This window comes from Sturnus vulgaris, chromosome 7 (genome assembly GCF_052056855.1).
Source record: "Sturnus vulgaris isolate bStuVul1 chromosome 7, bStuVul1.hap1, whole genome shotgun sequence".
NCBI classification, from domain to species: domain Eukaryota; kingdom Metazoa; phylum Chordata; class Aves; order Passeriformes; family Sturnidae; genus Sturnus; species Sturnus vulgaris.
In genome coordinates, this window is record NC_142249.1 from 39,833,154 (window position 1) to 39,851,278 (window position 18,125).

General features: G+C 44.1%; 1 protein-coding gene across 4 annotated transcripts in view; it reads left to right on the top strand.

The window, feature by feature from the left end:
* Positions 1–18,125, top strand: part of MBD5 (methyl-CpG binding domain protein 5) — a 108,654-nt gene that overhangs the window by 68,381 nt on the left and 22,148 nt on the right. For 2 of the 4 annotated variants that reach the window (XM_088168398.1, XM_088168399.1), the window contains exons 6-9: positions 7,359–8,043; positions 11,674–11,776; positions 12,153–12,333; positions 14,498–16,624. In XM_088168398.1, coding sequence (XP_088024524.1) covers positions 7,931–8,043; positions 11,674–11,776; positions 12,153–12,333; positions 14,498–16,624 — 2,524 coding nt within the window. In that variant the 5' untranslated portion in view covers positions 7,359–7,930. The remainder of the gene's footprint in view (positions 1–7,358; positions 8,044–11,673; positions 11,777–12,152; positions 12,334–14,497; positions 16,625–18,125) is intronic. The other 2 variants (XM_088168400.1, XM_088168401.1) reach the window with 2 other exon arrangements.

Consider the following 18,125-nt stretch of genomic DNA (forward strand, 5'->3'; position numbering starts at 1 on the left):
TTTATGGGTTTAATTTGCAATCTTGCTACAGTTCTGACATTCTCCTGCACAGGAACTCGGGCTGAATAATTCAAATTATTGAAATGTTGCTCTGTCCTCAATTTCAGGTGTGTGGTACAAAGGAGGGTTGATATTGTTTATTGAAAACGTTTTCAATTTTGCCATTTATTGCTCGATTTTTGCCATTTATCGCTTCATTTTTGGTCTCAAAATTAATGGAGATCTGGGGGCTATTCAAAAATTGTTATTCCAGTGCTTGGAGCCTTTCCCCAGATTTCCAGGAATCTTAATTTTTTTTCCTGTTTTTTAATTGTTTGGTTAGAATCTAACTGAATTTTCATGGTCAGTTTTTGAAAGAGTTCTGTTCAATTTTTTTTTTTTTCCTTTTAAATGAAATCTTTATTTTTCCTAAATTTGCATTTCCCTGGTAACCTCTAAGGCAGTAATGTACAGCAGAACTGAACACTTACAAATAGTTATTTCTTCCTCAATTTCTGCATCTGTTTATTAGATATTTTCACAACATCCTCTATCAAAGATTCCTGAAATTCATATAATCAGTATAAAAACCTTGCAGAACTGTGCTGAATAGATCAGCTTTTTTGGGAAGCCTGAAACACGAGAATTGAAAGAAAATTCCTCATTTCTTTATCCAAATTCCCCTAAAATAAAGTGGATGTGAAGTTTCTCCACTTCTCATTAACATATTGCTCAATAATATTCAATTTCATAATATTTAATATAATTTAATAAGCCTAGGGAGGGTTTGGATAACAGTGACATCATTCTTAGCTGATTTCTGGTACACACCAAATATTAATTTTAGTTTGGACAAAATCTGAGTGCTGCCATCGTGCTGACACAAAATAGATCTGTGTCACAGTTCTGACCTGTTCCCCTTGGAAAGAAAAAAAAAATCCACGTGGTGGAAAGCCTGGAAGAGCATCCATGGAATGAAAATAATAAATATGTCATTAAATTATAAATAAATATTAATCAATCCATAGTGAACAGTCAGGGATGAGCATTAAAAGCAAAATCCTTTTCTTTTCTGCCTTTTTTTTTTGCCTTTTTTTTTTTTTTTTGTGCAAAGCTTTTCAGAGATCTCTGTATTTTTTAAGAGGAGGGACTTTATCCATTCTTTCATTCCAAGCTCCCAGCTTTGGGAATTGCACAGAAAGATGGGTTAAAAGTCTGGGACAAGATTTTTGGGTTTGGTGCTACCCAGAAGGGCTCCTAAAAAAATCCTGCTCCTTCCCACCTCAGCCCAGTTATCCACTGCCTGGCATGACTTTATTGGCACAATTAAATCTCCAAAATTGAGGAATCTCTTGATTTTTTTCCCTGGTGGGAAGGATATCAGATTTATATCTTTTTAATTAACAGCCCCCTGATCCAAAATGCTGCAAGCAAAGGGATTTATGTGAAAAGCTCCTAAATGATCATGGATCCCGTGGCCATCAATCAGTTTTTCCTCCAGGAAAATCATTTTCCTGTTGTTTTATTGGTGTGGGTTCCTGCATGGCAGGGCTGCAGTGGAGAAGAAATCCCACAGGGTTCTGGCCATGCACGTGCTGGGAAAATCCAGAGGATGGAGAGCAGGGACAGGGGCCTGGAATCCTCATGGATTTTTGTTATTTATGGGGGAATTCATCCAAAGGGCTGTCAGGGAATCATCCAGGTTGGAAAAAGCCTCCAGGAGTGGCCAATCCCCACCTTGTCACCAGCCCAGGGCACCTGAGTGCTGCATCCAGGTGTTCCTTGGACACCTCCAGGCAATTGTTTGATAGAGTGGTTAAATTCCAACCCTAAAAAAAATTCCACAGCATCAAGAGTGGTATAAAATAAGAGCATTGAAACCTTGTCATGGGTATAAAACTGCTTTAAAAGTTAGAAATCATATCAGAGCTGGTTGGAGTGGTGTGAAGTGAGCTGGCACTGGGGCAATTTAAAATGCTCACTTTAATTAAGTCATTCAGAGCAATTCTCTGATTGTGGCAAAATTTATAAATCTGTATTTACAAGTGAGATCTGTTTACAAGTGAGATCTGTTTTCAGCCTGAAGGCTGGAGTATATCACGAGTATATTGTGTTTATCATGAGTAAATCATGAGTAAATCATGAGTAAATCATGGGTAGAGCTGTGCCATGGCCCTGGCCACCACCCCAAGGAAAAAAATCCTGAGGGATTCAAGGTTTCCTTCCTACTTCAGGCACTTTTGTTTGTTGAATCACTGGCCTAAAAATAGGCCCTCATAAAGTATTCACCACTGATCTAATTAGTCAGGAGAATGCTGCTTTTCAAACTGGGAAAGCATTCCCAAAAAAAAAAAAAAAAAAAAAAATGATGCAACATTTGTATCTGATTAGATGATACAGGAGAATCCTGGCTAATTGCTTTGATAGACTTAAACAGATTAATAATGTGCAAGTGGTAACTAAATAAAAACTCCTTTTCACTGAGTGCTTTGCAAGTGATGCTTTTTAAGAAGCTAAAATTTCTTATTAGTTCTGAAACCCCAGGACTGTGATTTCTGAGAGCATTTCTCATTTTGGAGGTTTTTCAGTGCTAGAAAGGAAAGCCACGAAAATGAGATTGTAATTTGTGTCTCCAAGCAGTGTTTGGTGTTTTTCCTAAATGTCTGCAAGGTTTTATATTCAAAATGTGGCCATTCCATAGGTGGGAACTGGGATTTGTGCCTCACAGAGCCAGGCAGGGATTGTGGAGCCCCTTTGTGATCCCAGGGAATTGTTGGGCACTTCAAAGTTCATGTAAGAAAAAGAAAAGTAATGGAGCATCAAAAGTATTTGGAGGACAAGGGAGAGATTTAGATTATATTTGAATAGGAAAAATTTTATTTCTCAGAGGGTTGGAGCAACCTGGGATAGTGGAAGGTGTCCCTGGGGGTGGAATAAAATGGGCTTTAAGGTCTTTCCAACCCAAACCATCCCATAATTTGCAATATCAACCTGTCAAAATTTGTCTTAATTGGCTCAACTGTTGCTTAGTAATAAAATAAATATTACTCATATGTAACCGATTGGAATCCAGACAATTAATATCTAATTTACATTTCCTTTTACATCTCTATCGAGTTTTCTATTTTTCCCACTTGACTCAAAAGTTGTTAAAAGCAAATATTAACAGCTGAGTGTGCAAAGAGGCTGCCTGAAACCCAGCATTTCAAAAAAAAAAAAAAAAAAGGGAGAGAATCCCATTAAAAATTGAAACCACACTTCCAGCAGATGAAAATTAAGGAGAAATTTTCCTTGCAGGGAAGGGGTCGAGGGGCTAAAAGGGGGGAGGGAATTCAGTGCAGTTTTGCATAGTTCTCCAGTGAAATATTCTGAAGGATATCGTAATGAAACTGGACTGCAAAACAAATCTAAACATCATGTGCTGGCACAGGGCAAAAAGCAGTCAGTGGTTTGGATGTGGGAAGTTGTGGTGAGATAACAGGACCTGTCTGGAGCTGCCAGGAGATTACTGAGGGGAGGGATTTATTCCATGGCTGATGGGAATCAGCCCTTTGGATTCATTCCAGTGTCCAGAACGCTTGGGTTTGGTCCAAAATCCAACTTCTTTGCATCCCAGTCCAAAATTCTTCAGAGAGTGCTCGGATGGGGAAGGGGCAAAAGGTGCAGCAGGAGATGGGGGGGGGGGGGGGGGGGTCTGCAGTCATGGAATCCCCAAATCCCTGCAGGACCATGGAATCCCAGCGGTGCCCCCTGCCCACCCTGTCCCCAGAGCTCTGGGTGGCACCTCCAGGAATCCCTGGGACACTCCAGGGATGGGGATCCCAATCCCCCTGGGCACTTCCAAGCCCCCTTTCCATGGGGAAATTCCTGCTGCTGTCCCCACACACACAGAGGTTCCAGTTCCTGAATTCCTCCTGGGATTCACCCAATTCCGTGTTCCCATCTCACTGCACAATTCCCACAGGGATTTCCACTCACACCGAGCTCCACCTCCAGGAATTCCTGGGACACTCCAGGGATGGGGATCCAAACCCCTCTGGGCACTTCCAATCCCTGAGCCCCCTTTCCATGGGGAAATTCCTGCTCTGTCCACCCTGCCCTCCCTTGGCACAGCTTGTGGCCATTCTTGTTCCCTCTTGGACCAGCAGAGCTTTGAGTTGTGTGGAGTTATTAAATTAATTAATTAACTATTAAAATTTAATAACTAACACCCAGGAACTTTTCATGTGTGGCTTATGATGGAATTTCAGTGGAACTATGGATGGGGGCACCTCTTAGCTGTGCCATTTGTGCCTGATGCAGAGGCTGCTGGGGGCTTTCCTTTGTGCAAATCCACGTGGAACTGTGCTGGATTTTAGGGAAAAACATCTCACTTCCATGAGAATTTCCTCCAAAGCAGGGATTATGTGTGCATTGGAAACTCCTTAGCCCTGTTTCCAGGATCTCAGCACACCCAGGCACCTCGGGGTGTCCTCCCAGCACACACAATTGCACAGAAAAATCCAATTTGGGAGCTGGGAATAGCTGGTTTTGTACCTGGAGGAGAACAGAATTTAGAACCATGGAATTCCAGCGTGGTTTGGGATGGAAGGGACCTTAAAGATCCTCGAATCCTCACCTTCCAGCACCCCAGGGTGCTCCAAACCCCATCCAGCCTGGCCTTGGACACTTCCAGGTGCAGCCACAGCTTCTCTGTGCCTCAGAGGGAACAATTCCTCCCCAGTATCCCACCTAAGGCTGCTCTTTTTCCTAAAAATATTTAAATACTTTCCACAGATTAAACGGTTCAGTGATTTTTTTTTTTTTTTTAGCTCTTTTCAGTCTCCTATTTCTCCCCAGGTGCACTCCAGACAAAGTTTATCAGGTTAGATGGTGAAAATCCTGTGGTGGAGGTGGAATGGGAGCTGAGGTGGGACCCTGCAGAACCTGGAGAAATAAAAAGTTACTGTGAGGTGACTCTGGCAAAAATAAGGAATTGCTGGATATTATTTGCTCATAATAGCCCTAAATAGCAACATGAGCCACAGCAAGGCTGGGCTGAGACATGAGCAACTTCCCCTGCTCCCAGTATTTGATAAATTCTCTGATTTTATTGCATTACAGAAGGTTAATTCTCAATTAATTCAGAATTACAGGGAAATTTTTTTACCTGTTTTACCCTTCCATGGAACCTACAGTAAAAATGCCACTGCAGCTTTCAGCAGTGAGGTAAATTCTGGCCTGCTTTTGATGAAACCTCATCTGCTCCCTCCTTAATCAGGATAAAACCACTCAAACCCCCAAATTTCTGAACTGAAAACCTGAGTGAGCCCTGAACTGTTGCCAAGAGCTCTCCAAATCCTATTTCTGTCTTGCAGCCTGAGAGATTAAAGGGTGGATTGTTCTGATAGGAGACATGGCAAGGTGTCCATGGCACATCCTCTGTGACCTCTGTGGGACAGGAGCTCTCCAGGCCCTTTGTCCCTTTCCCCACTTTGGGCTGGCCAAGGATTGCATCCCATTGGAAAGTTTGGGAAAGTGGAACCAGACCCCTGCCAGCCCATCCCATCCTGCAGAAAATCTGAGATCCCACAGGCATGAAGGTTGGGAAAAACCTCCAGGATCACAGATTCCAAACCTTTGGCCAATTCCCTGATTTTTAGATTGGAAAATCCTCCAGGATCACAGATTCCCACCTTTGGCCAATTCCCTGATTTTTAGATTGGAAAATCCTCCAAGATCACAGATTCCAACCTTTGGCCAATTCCCTGATTTTTAGATTGGAAAATCCTCCAAGATCACAGATTCCCACCTTTGGCCAATTCCCTGATTTTTAGATTGGAAAATCCTCCAAGATCACAGATTCCAACCTTTGGCCAATTCCCTGATCTTTAGATTGGAAAATCCTCCAAAATCACAGATTCCCACCTTTGGCCAATTCCCTGATCTTTACATTGGAAAATCCTTCAGGATCACAGATTCCAACCTTTGGCCAATTCCCTGATCTTTAGATTGGAAAATCCTCCAGGATCACAGATTCCAACCTTTGGCCAATTCCCTGATCTTTAGATTGGAAAATCCTCCAAAATCACAGATTCCAACCTTTGGCCAATTCCCTGATCTTTACATTGGAAAATCCTCCAGGATCACAGATTCCCACCTTTGGCCAATTCCCTGATTTTTAGATTGCAGCCCCTCACTCAGGGGGCTCTGTCCAACCAGCTCCTTTTATCCACAGCCTTCTTGGAAATACCCTGGGGAGGTTTTTGGGTTTTTTGTGGCTTTTTTTTTTTTTTCTTTCTGGAGCATTTGGAACTTTACATTTCTAAGCTGCACTTCTAAAGGGAATGTTCTGCATGAGGGTACTTAAGGGAACATTTTCCAGGACTATATTTATGTCTCTGTAGTCTTCCTTTAGTGGTCTTGAAGGAAGGAGCTGTTATTACTGTTAAATATAGATGTAATGTGGTGTTATTGCAGAAATGTCTTTATGTTCCATTTCTGGCTTTAAAAAAAAAACCCACTTTTCTTATTAAAATCGGTCAGGTTTATGCCATTTATTATGTTTAAACATGTTGGCATAATGTTAGTGTTGGGGATAAGGCAGGATTGACACCTGATTCCAAATAAAATCTCCTGATGATGTTACTACAGCAGTCGTCTGTGCCATCCTATATTTGAATTTAGGACTGTTGCTTTTTTTTCTGGTGTATTTACTATTTAAATCCCATATTCCACGTTTGTCTCACCTTAATAAAATGTCCAGTCTCGAGTGTTAAGTCTCACCTGGTCAGCTTGAAAAAACTATTTTGGGGGGGAATGACACAACTTCTGTCATGAGAGAAAATCTCTGAGGGGAATTATTCCTGAGGATATTCAGACTGTTTCAAAGGTATTCAGAGATCAGTCACTGCTGCTGGCTTTTCCCTTTTTATTACCCAATTTTTTGGTGAGATGATTATTTTAATTCAATCCAAAAGCAGGAGGTTTGCATTTTTATGGATATTATGGAAGCCTAGAAGCAGCTTCCTTCGCATGAAATGCATTCAGTTTTCTAAACAATTTTTAAAGGGCATTAATTTAGTCATCTGCTGATAGTTCTGAACAGAAGCATATGTGAAAATATTCAGTGAAAAGATGCATCCCTTAATTCCCCCAAACTCCACATCAACTATTTAACAGCAGTTGCACTCTTGTAGCTTTTAAGATGTAGCTCGATTGCATCCACATATAAATAGAAAACACTGGCGGGATTCTGTTTGCTCTGAGCCTTATTTTGATGGTTCCATTGACATTTGAAATTTTGATTTGAAGCTCTGGAAATGGCTGCAGCTGTAAACATCTCCCTGAGTTACTGCAGAGCGTGGCTCACGTGTTTCCCACATCTCTGTGTCTTTCAGGCTGTTTGATTGGAGCCAAGGAGTCAGCAAAGAAACTCAAGAAGACAGCTTGGATCATGACCAGAAGATAAAAAGAAAACAAAAAGAATGTGGCATATAAAGGGTGTAATACCTGGAGGTATTGGATCTGACTCATATTTATAAAAATGAGACGAGCTTTCACAAAACACAAGTTATCTTAGACAGTCATCAAGCTTGGAGCCATCATGCTGTTGAACTAGAAATTCTCCTTTTCCCCATTCTCCTTTCTGACAGGTAACAAAGGATTGGTGAATTATGATTTTCCCAAGTTGGAAGCACTAATTTTTATCTATATAGTTCATCCTTATGAATATATAAGGAGTTAAACATTGCATATTTAATGTGGATTATAATGGGAAAGTGACTCATTAACCAAAATGGCCACTTTTAAGGACTTGGTTTCAAACTGAGCTGGAGCCTCCCGATGCACTTTGTAGGATTTGGGGAAAGCTGTGCTGCAGGGCCTGCTTTGGGAGGCCAGGATGACATGTAGTAAAAGGATATCACCTTACTGTTGATATCTTTGAAGACTCATAAGCAGAAACAGGAAAATGAATGGTGGGAAGGAGTGTGACGGAGGGGACACGGATGGAGGGCCACCAGCAGTGCAAGTTCCCGTTGGTTGGCAGCGGAGGGTGGACCAAAGTGGAGTTCTCTACATCAGGTAAGGTCACCTCAGGGGCTGGGCTGGTGGTTTTGGTGGAGTTTGTGCAGGAAGTTGCTGCCTCAGCTCGTGTCTGCTGCTCTGAAACGTCGAGGAATTGTTCCTCAAGCACGGCATGGTCTCTGAATGGAGATGGAGGCTGAAGGAGGGGAGATTTAGGTGGGATATTGGGAAGGAATTCCTGGCTGGGAGGGTGGGGAGGGGCTGGGATGGAGTTGCCAGAGGAGCTGTGGCTGCCCCTGGATCTCTGGAAGTGGCCAAGGCCAGGATGGATGGGGCTTGGAGCAGCCTGGGATAGTGGAAGGTGTCCCTGGACAGGGATTGGAACTGGATGAGCTTTAGATCCCTTCCAACCCAAACCATTCTGTGATTCTTTTCAAAGTAAATTTAATTCCTGTGATTACTCAATAGCTCCAAACCCATTTTTTTCTTTGATTTTGTGTGATTCTTTTCAAAGTAAATTTCAGTCCTGTGACTACTCAACAGCTCCAAACCCATTTTTTTAATGCCCATGAAGGTTGTGTGTTCACTGTCACTGATGTTCTCCAACTTGTTATGGATCCCTCACATTTCTCAGGTGGGGGGAAAAAACCCAAGAACATAAAGCTAAATCCAAAGTTTTAGGTACTTGATTTGTTTATTTTCTTAGCTTATTGGATTTTTCTTTGCTTCGCCCTGGAATGGTCACAAAGAAATGCATTGAAATTGCTATGAAATAAATGTGTTCAGACAAAGGGAGCCTAAATTAAATGTTATTGGAAAAAAGATCAAAGTTAGCTCTATAAAATGTGGGGACATTGGGTTTGCATCACACAAGTCTATGTGATTATCAGGCAGTTATTTGTTTAAATTTCTTCACTGTTCTGTGATTAAAATAACCACTCCTCTCAACATTTTGTGTATTACCAATACAAAAGTCTTTAATGAGCCACAGCACGCTCCAATTTGACACTAAACTACCATAAAGCATCAGATGCATTCCAGGATTTCTTGTTTGTGTTCTCCATTAGCAGAATCAAGGCCAGTCCATGTCAGTGATAGCCATGGCAAAGAGAACCCCCCCTGCCCTTGTATTTCTCATTAGAGCTGTAATTCCCTGGGCCTCTGCCCACTTGTGAATTTGGGGGTTTTTTTCCCAATAATTTCCGTATCCAAACAGCAGGAAAATAATGCTTTGGTATTTTTGTGTACCTGATGATCCCACCAGCTTTTAAACTTCATTTCCCCCAGCCCTAACAAGTTTTACACAACAGCTTTGGTGAAGCTCATTCCTGCCCTCTTCCCACGTTTTCCAACGTACATTTTTATTCCTTGCTGTTTTTATGTACCTGATGATCCCACCCAACTTTAAAACTTCATTTCCCCCAGCAGACAACAGCTCTGGGGAAGCTCATGTTATTCCTGCCCTCTTCCCAAGTTTCCCAATGTATTTTTTTTTATTTTTGGGGGAATTTCCTGGTTGTCTTCTCTGAGGTTTTCTGATGAAGCAAAGCTTTTGACACTCCTGTGTGGTGCAAGGCACAGAGGTGTTGGTTGGAAGGGGTGGCAGTCCAATAATCCAATCTCCTGCCTGGCATGGAGCATCCACAGGGCTCTGAGAGCAGCTGAATCCTCCAGGATTGAGTTTCCACAACCTCCTCAGTGCCCTGCCAGCGTGCACAGCGTTCATGGAGGCAAGGAAAGGTCAAACAATATTGACTCCACAGCTATCCCAGGGAAAATTAGTGGATATATTAAGATCTGACATGATTCAAGTGGAATAGATGATCCCAGCTGAATAAAGACTCTGTGTTTGTGCCTCCTTGGGAAGCACGCACGCTTTCCTGTCAGCTGTCAGCAGTTGCTTTGGATTAAATCAAGATTAAATCCATTCATTAACTGGTTTTCATTACCTGGTGGAAGCACTGAGTTGACTCTCAGGGCTTTTCTTAGCAAAACAGAGCTGCTAAGTGGGGCCTAAATCATCCCTGGAAGTGTGCAGGGCCAGGCTGGACAGGGAAATAGTGGAAGGAGTCCTGGAATCAGCTGAACTTCGGGTCCCTCCCACCCAAACCAGGCTGGAATTCCATGATTTTGTGGCAGTTTCTTACCAAGGAAGCTGTGGATTATCCTTTGTGTTACAGAAGTGTCAATAACTTCGTGCACACAAAAGAGACTTTGCAGTTACAGCCTTGCCCAGGATGGAGGCAGAAACAGGGAAAAAATGTCCTTTTTTAAAATTTAATTGGGTTTTGTGGACAAATAACCCCTCATGTGTGTGCAGTAGGAATGCTGGATCCCACATCCCACAGATTGAGGGGATTGACCTTCCTTTCCACTCACTCATTGTCAGCACACTCCTTTTTATTCCAGGATCTCCTGGAGCCTGCACTGGTTATGTGTGCCCAGGCAAACAGCACACCAAAGTTATTTAAAAACACTTTTTTCTAAAAATATCCTAGGAAAAGTAGCCTTTTTTAGCCAATGCAAATAAAACAGCATCCTCATTCCAGAGCATATTCCCAGAAATGCCTTTTAGCAGGAGATTTTAATTGTCTGGAGAGATTTTTGGGGGTAGACAGGATGGTCAAATGAGCAAATGTCAGTCTGGGATTCTCCCTTGGGAAGCTCTTACATCCTCAGGACAGGTGGGAACATCCAAAGGGATCAGCCAGGATCCTGCTTTAATTAAAATAAATAAAAGTAAAGAGCAGTTTCCCCCTGCTCCCCAAGGACTTCAGACGGGGAAGGTTTGACTCCTGCCCAGTCACCAGACCTGTACCTTTATTTTTAGATTGCTCTTTCATCTTCCTCACCCTCCAAACTGTCACTGCTGCACAGATTCAACCTGAGCACTTCTCCCAAAAATAACTATTTCAGGGCATGCCTGGCAAAGAAATGACTTATTTAAACTGTCAGCACAACTTTAAATGTCACTTGCAGATGTTGCTTTAGATGTGACTCTCTCCTCGTGCAGGATGGGGTGTTTATGTGGTGGATTCTAAGTACCAAAGTTCGTCACAGCTTGGAATTTTGAGTCAGGAGTGTTTTCGTGATCCAAGCTATTCCACTTGAGCTGTTTTTGTTTGAATTAGGGCTATTTACAGCTGCCATTAATAACCAGTGTTTTATTCCACATAAACAGTTCAGCTGGCCCAGCAATAAAGAGCAATCTGCAAGTTACAGGCTGGGGACACGAGAACTTTTTTTTTTTTTTTTTTCATCTCATGAATTAGTGATTTTGTCGTAACAGAGTTCCCAGTGCCCTATTTTGGGATGTGGAGATAATGATTTTCTGGTGGGAGTTGGAGAAATCCAAGTGCAGTTTGTCAGGAGCTCGCTGGCCTGGCTCCTTGGTGTAATATTTCTTACTTCCAGTGAGAAGGTCAAAATTTTAACTGAATGAAACCAAACATTGTGCAACAAAGACACCCAGCTGCAAGAGTTTTGTTTCCTTTAAAATATGTTTGGGGGTTTGTTTTTTGGTTTTTTTTTTTGTAAGTATTTTTGTAATTATCTCGATTCCTGAGTAAAAGCAAGAAGCACTATGAGAAAAAAAAAAATGAAATGTGATTTTACACAGTCCTTGTGAGCAGATACAAGTCCTGACCTTTCCAAGAGCTCCTATTCATCATTTGTGTTCCTTTGCAGTCCCAGTGGGTCTTTATTATCCTGTTTGGAGCAGGTGAAGACTTACTTGCTGACTGATGGAACGTGCAAGTGTGGCCTAGAATGTCCTCTTGTTCTTCCCAAGGTAAAGCACAGCATCATTTGGGATCTAGGTGCAAGAATATTTATGAGCTGCCCATGCTGGTGAACTCAAACTCTGTTCAGATCATCTCTAAAATAAGTGGTGTCCACCCAGAGTTTGACCTTAAAATACAAAATTCAGCTCCCCTCTGCCTTAGCCCCTCTTGGAGAGGATCTGACTCAGTTATTATAAATACATTCTTTTTTTTTTTTTTTTTATTTGTTGTTCCCAAACATCCTGTCAAGGAATCTCTTGGGCAATATAGGAGCAGTCAGGAACAGAGGAAAATTCCTCTCAACTCCATATAAAATTCCCAATTTATGTGAATTTGGTGACTTTGTTGCCTGTAATCATCATTTTAAACAATTTCCACTGCCAGGTCTTTAATTTTGATCCTGGAGCTGCTGTGAAGCAGAGAACTGCTGAAGATGTTAAAGCAGATGAAGATGTCACCAAACTATGCATTCACAAAAGGAAAATTATTGCTGTGGCTACACTTCATAAAAGCATGGAAGCACCACATCCTTCACTGGTTCTAACTAGTCCTGGTGGTGGAACAAGTGAGTAAAATGAAATCATTGCAGAATCATGTCATAATCTGATTTTTCTACACGTAATTACTGTGCAAAACCACCCCGAAAGTCTGACTAGGAATGCAAAAAATAAGCAGATTGAAGGAATAAATAAAGGGAGTAATCAGAGATGGAGGTAGATAGAAAATGTGTCTAAAAGCAGGTCAGCCCAGACTAAGAGCATGATTTTCTTGGAAAAGATTGTTCTAGACAAAGAAAATACATTAGCTCTCATCTTTTGGAACTGTAGTAATATGTCTGATATTCTGTCACATGGGAAATTAGAGGAGCAGAATAAAGTGATTATGAAGGGATTAGGATGTGGCTAAGGACTTGGCTAAATGGGAAATTGTATTGTCAAAGAGAATAGACAGCAAGAGGAGATCTCCACTGTCATTTCTCAAGGATTATTTTTGGCCACTAACCTGGATTAGCATTTTAATTATCCCCATCAATTAAAAAAAAAAATAAAAAAAAAAAAAAAGAAGGAAATTTGTTGGTGGCTGAAGCTGACAGGTATTCTCCAAACAAAAAGATCAAAACGTTGTAAAACCAGAGGGGCTCCCTGAGACCTGGAGTGAAAGCAAAGTTAGCACTGAAACAGCTCCAAACCCAGAAATTCATCCAAAATTTGGCACTTTGTAAGGAGCACGGGTTCTGAAGAGAATCACAAATCCCAGTGGGAAGGGGCTGAGCTGATATTTCTGCACTCTGGAAAAGGCCTGAGAGCTCTCTGCACCCCTCACTGCTGCCACAACACCTGGCCCATTGCTCTTCCCACTTCAAAGTGGAAAAAATTATAAGAAAACCGAGAAATAATAAATTTTAGATAAGTGTCAATGCTGAGATAACCATGCTGTTCATAGCACTCATGTGCCCCTGTGTTTTTACATTGAAATTTAGGATTTAAAACCTTTCTCAAAAAATTTTTAGGGTAGTTTTGTTTTTAACTAACAGTGAAATTTCCCTAGCTTCTGTGCATTTCCCTGCTTAATTTTTTCAATGAGTAGTACTTAAATTACATTCCAGTTTTCAAAAAATCAGCCAAATGAAGGAGATCATTTATATATTTATGTGCTCTTACATTCTCTGTCAGTCAGAATTTTGTGCATAAGCAAAGAAGAAAATTCCCCAATAAATCCCCTTGTAAGCAAAATTTTTGCACACTTATCTGTGACCATTTGCTTATTTCCAGCACTCAAGGTGAGGCCTCTCATAATAATTTTAGTTTGCAGCTCAGCCTTTAGTTTTATCCCCTGAATGAGACTTTGGTTGTATTTTGGGACAGGGAAATGTTTGTTTTTCTGACGTTGGAGCAAATAGGATGAAGGCAGGATCGTCAGTGCCTTCTCACCAGGCTGAATGAAAGATGAGTAGAGGAATTTCAAGGCACCTCTGAGTTCAGTTGAACACAGAATTTTTAGCTCCCAATTCCAGTTGGATTTTGCACATCCAAGGGCTGCATGCCAAGCACTCCGAGCTGAATTGCAAATTCCCAGAGCAGCTAAACTGGCAGAAAGTCCCCCAGACTTGGAGCTGCTTTTGCTTCTAGCCTGGAAGTAAAACATTGGAAAAAAATCTTTTTAAATGATGGAAAAAGATGGAAAGTGGCCTTGTGTTTGTTGGAAGGTGTAGCCTCAAAAGTGGGATTTACAGGGAATTTTCCCATCGTGTGCAAATATCCCCAAGGCTTTTATCCTGCAGACAAACAGAAAGCATTCAGGATCCCTCATCAGGGACAGCATTTGGGACAGGAGCTTTCCTGTGGGAAAAGTCTCAATCCTGGCCAGGCTTTGTTCCTCCTGTCCTCAATAGATGGTGCCAGAGGCTCCTTTTCCCTGCCACAGCCATCCTGCTCCTCCTGCCAGAGGGGGGATGCTGGAGATGCAGGAGGGTGGTTGGAAAAGGCAAAAGGGAAGGAAAAAGGTTTAAAACGGTCCATATTTCTCTGGGATATGGAATTACAACTGTGTAGCTGGGGACAGGCAGCGTTTAGCGGCTGCCTGGTGATTGAGGGTTTCTTTCTGCTGAAGCAAAAGTTCAGCCAAAGGCTCCCTGAGCTTCTGGGGATATTTTCAGCCTGAGTAGCTTTGCCCTGAAAGGTGGGATGCTGGATTTCCAACCAGTAACCGTTGTGTGTTTCCCATCCCAGGTGCAACACCAGTAGTTCCCACTCGAGCAGCAACCCCAAGGTCGATGAGGAATAAATCACATGAAGGAATTACAAATTCCGTGCTGCCGGAATGTAAGACTCCTTTCAAGTTGATGATGGGGGCATCTAATGCCATGGGTAGGCTTTATGTGCAAGAAATGGCTGGAAGCCAGCAAGCAGAGCTCCATCCTGCCTATCCCAGGCAGAGATTGGGGAGCAATGAACTGGGGCAGAAGTCTCCGTACCGCGGCAGCCACGGGGGGATGCCCAGCCCGGCGTCCTCGGGGTCGCAGATCTACGGGGACGGCTCCATCTCCCCCAGGACCGACCCTCTGGGGAGCCCCGACGTCTTCACGAGGAACAATCCCGGTTTTCACGGAGCACCCAACTCCAGTCCTATCCACATGACCAGGACGCCTCTGTCCCCGCCGTCAGTCATGCTCCACGGCTCTCCCATACAGTCATCCTGTGCAATGGCTGGAAGGACTAATATACCTCTCTCCCCCACCCTGACCACCAAGAGCCCAGTCATGAAAAAACCCCTGTGCAACTTTTCAGCTGGTATGGAAATACCACGAGCAATGTTCCACCATAAACCCCCCCAAGGCCCACCCCCACCTCCTCCACCTCCTTCTTGCGCTCTGCAGAAAAAGCCATTACCATCCGAGAAGGATCCTCTTGGCATACTGGACCCCATTCCCAGCAAACCGGTGAACCAGAACCCCGTGATCATGAACCCCACCACCTTCCACTCGAGTGTCCACTCTCAGGTACCCGTGATGAATGTAAGCATGCCCCCCGCCGTGGTGCCCCTGCCCAGCAACCTGCCCCTGCCCACCGTCAAACCCGCCCACATGAACCATGGCACTCACGTCCAAAGGGTTCAGCACTCGGCTTCCACGTCCCTGTCCCCGTCGCCGGTGACGTCCCCCGTTCACATGATGGCGTCAGGCATGGCAAGGATCGAGGCTTCTCCCCAAAGATCGCGTTCTTCTTCCACCTCGTCCGATCACGGGAACTTCCTGCTGCCTCCAGTAGGGCCACAGTCATCCTGTAGTGGCATCAAAGTCCCTCCCAGGTCCCCGAGGTCGACCATAGGGTCGCCGAGGCCATCCATGCCATCCAGCCCTTCCACCAAGCACGATGGACTTAATCAGTACAAGGACATCCCTAACCCATTAATTGCTGGAATGAGTAATGTATTAAATCCTCCAAACAATGCAGTTTTTCCCGCTGCATCGGCTGGAAGCGGTTCCTTGAAGAGTCAGCCTGGTTTGCTGGGAATGCCTTTAAATCAGATCTTGAACCAGCACAACGCTGCCTCTTTTCCAGCAAGCAGTTTACTCTCAGCAGCAGCCAAAGCACAGCTAGCAAATCAAAATAAACTTGCTGGTAACAACAATAACAGCAGTAGCAATTCTGGACCTGTTGCCAGCGGCGGCAGCACCGAAGGACACAGCACTTTAAATCCCATGTTCCCTCCTGCTGCCAACGTGCTCCTCCCCACCACGGAGGGGCAGAGCGGCCGGGCAGCACTGAGAGATAAACTGATGTCTCAGCAAAAGGATCCTCTGAGGAAAAGGAAGCAGCCGCCCACCACGGTGCTGAGCTTGCTGAGACAGTCTCAGTTGGACAGCTCTGGGGTTCCCAAAGCTGCGTCTGATTTGATAAGAAAGCCAAGTCAAAGCTCCTTCCCCATCAGCTCCATGTCGCAGCTCCTGCAGTCCATGAGTTGTCAGAGCTCCCACGGGAGCAGCAATAGTTCCTCGGGCTGCGGGAGCTCCAGCAGCGCCCTGCCCTGCCCTGGCACCACCCAGCTGCACCTGGCAGAGCCCAGCGTGGTGGCCCCGCTGGCCCCGGGGCTACCCCTGCGTGGGGAGGGGCTGCCCTGCCCCAACCCCAACCCCAACTTCGGCCCCGGCGCCGGCCCGGCCCCTTCCAACCACCTGGCCGGGCTCCTGAACCAGATGCAGGCCAGTGGGAGCTGTGGGATGCTCCCCCAGGCAGGAATGGCCTTAGGCAACTCCTTACATCCCAACCCAGCTCAGGCCAGGCTCCAGGCACCCTCCACGCCAGTGATCCCCAACAGCATCGGGAGCAGCTGCAATCAGAGCAGTCCTGAAGCAGGTACGTGGCCTCCCGAGGGGATTCTCCATCCTTGGAAATCCGCGGTGGATGGTTTGAAATGTTTCCCGTTCAGCTTGGGGTTATCTTGGTGAAAAGTGCACCTGGTTCGTGCTGAAAGCCTCATGCTCAAAAATAAAACAGAAAGGGGGGAAAAAAGACAAAAATCAGTGGTAAACTGAAACATATCTCCCTTTTTCTGGACAAAACCATCCTGGCTCGCTTCCTGTAAGAACTCTTGCTTCTGCTAACTTGCACACACTCTCCATGAATAAAATCCATTCACTTCTGAACATTCCCACACTTCTTTTGTCACTTCTCCAAATAAATTGGGGTTTTTTTGCAGCCTGCCCTGCTCCAAGCCCAGGAGGTCGTGGCTCACCTGGTCCAGGTGATCCACGAGTTCTTTCCTGCTGGAGTTGAAGAGGTGGCGTCAGAGATTGGAGCAGAGGCTGGGAGTACCAAAATGTACAAAATAACCCTTTTCAGGGCCAAGGCTGTGTTTGCTTTTGTTGGGGTAATTTTACTCAAGTGGTGATTAAATGGTCGAATAAATAGTTGGAGGAGTGTAGGGAGAGATTTTCTGGTTTGTTCATCAGGGATGATTTGGAGAGGAAATGGCTTTGCTGCTCTGGGGGGTTTAAAGAGACAAAGGAATCAGCTCAAAAATGTGAATTGTATTGACTGTTACTGGTTGAACAAAGTATTGGAAGATGGTAGTGGTGTACATTTCTGAAGGGGGATGAAAAGCCAGGTCTCACCAAAGTGTTCAGGTGGCCTCACCTTAACCTGCTCTGCCTTCCTCAGCTTCCTCCTTTAAAATGAAATGGAATGACAGGAAAGCTGAATTACAGTCAAATACTGTTCTACTATTACTCTGGTCACTTCCTGATGACTTTTAAGGGTTTCTCCCCATCCTGGGGATAAAAAGCTTTAATTTTTTTTCTTGCCTGAAGTGGTCACAAGAAGCAGCTCTCAGTCCTTGCTGGGCTCTTTTGCCGTGTCATGCTGACACAGGGGCATTTCCTGATGCAGCTTCTGAGACTTTGCACAGAACAAAGGTCTGGGATTTCCTTGGGAATTCATTTCCCTGTCCCACAGAGCACAGGACACAACCCCTGGGGCAGGAACCCCTCGGTTCCCACCTTGCCTGGGGTTTCCACCACTCCCAAAGGTTCCTGTGTTCATCAGAGCCTGTGCTTGTAAACTCCACTCAGCTCCAAGCTGAATTTCCTCCCCAAAAAATACAAATGCAACAGAACAAGAAAAAAGGTTCCAGCATCAACAGCCAGCTTGGTTCTCATGGCTGTAGGAGCAGGAATAGGGGATAACCCCAGCTGGGGACTCTTCTCCTGGAATTCCCACTCTGGGGATGGCTGGAGCCATAGAATTACAAATTACAAAGCCTCAAGTGACACCTTTTTCCTTATCTCAAGGAGAAAAGGGAATTCTGTGTATGCAAAGGCTGGAAAAGTTGAGAAATGTTCCATTCTCTGCTGCTGAA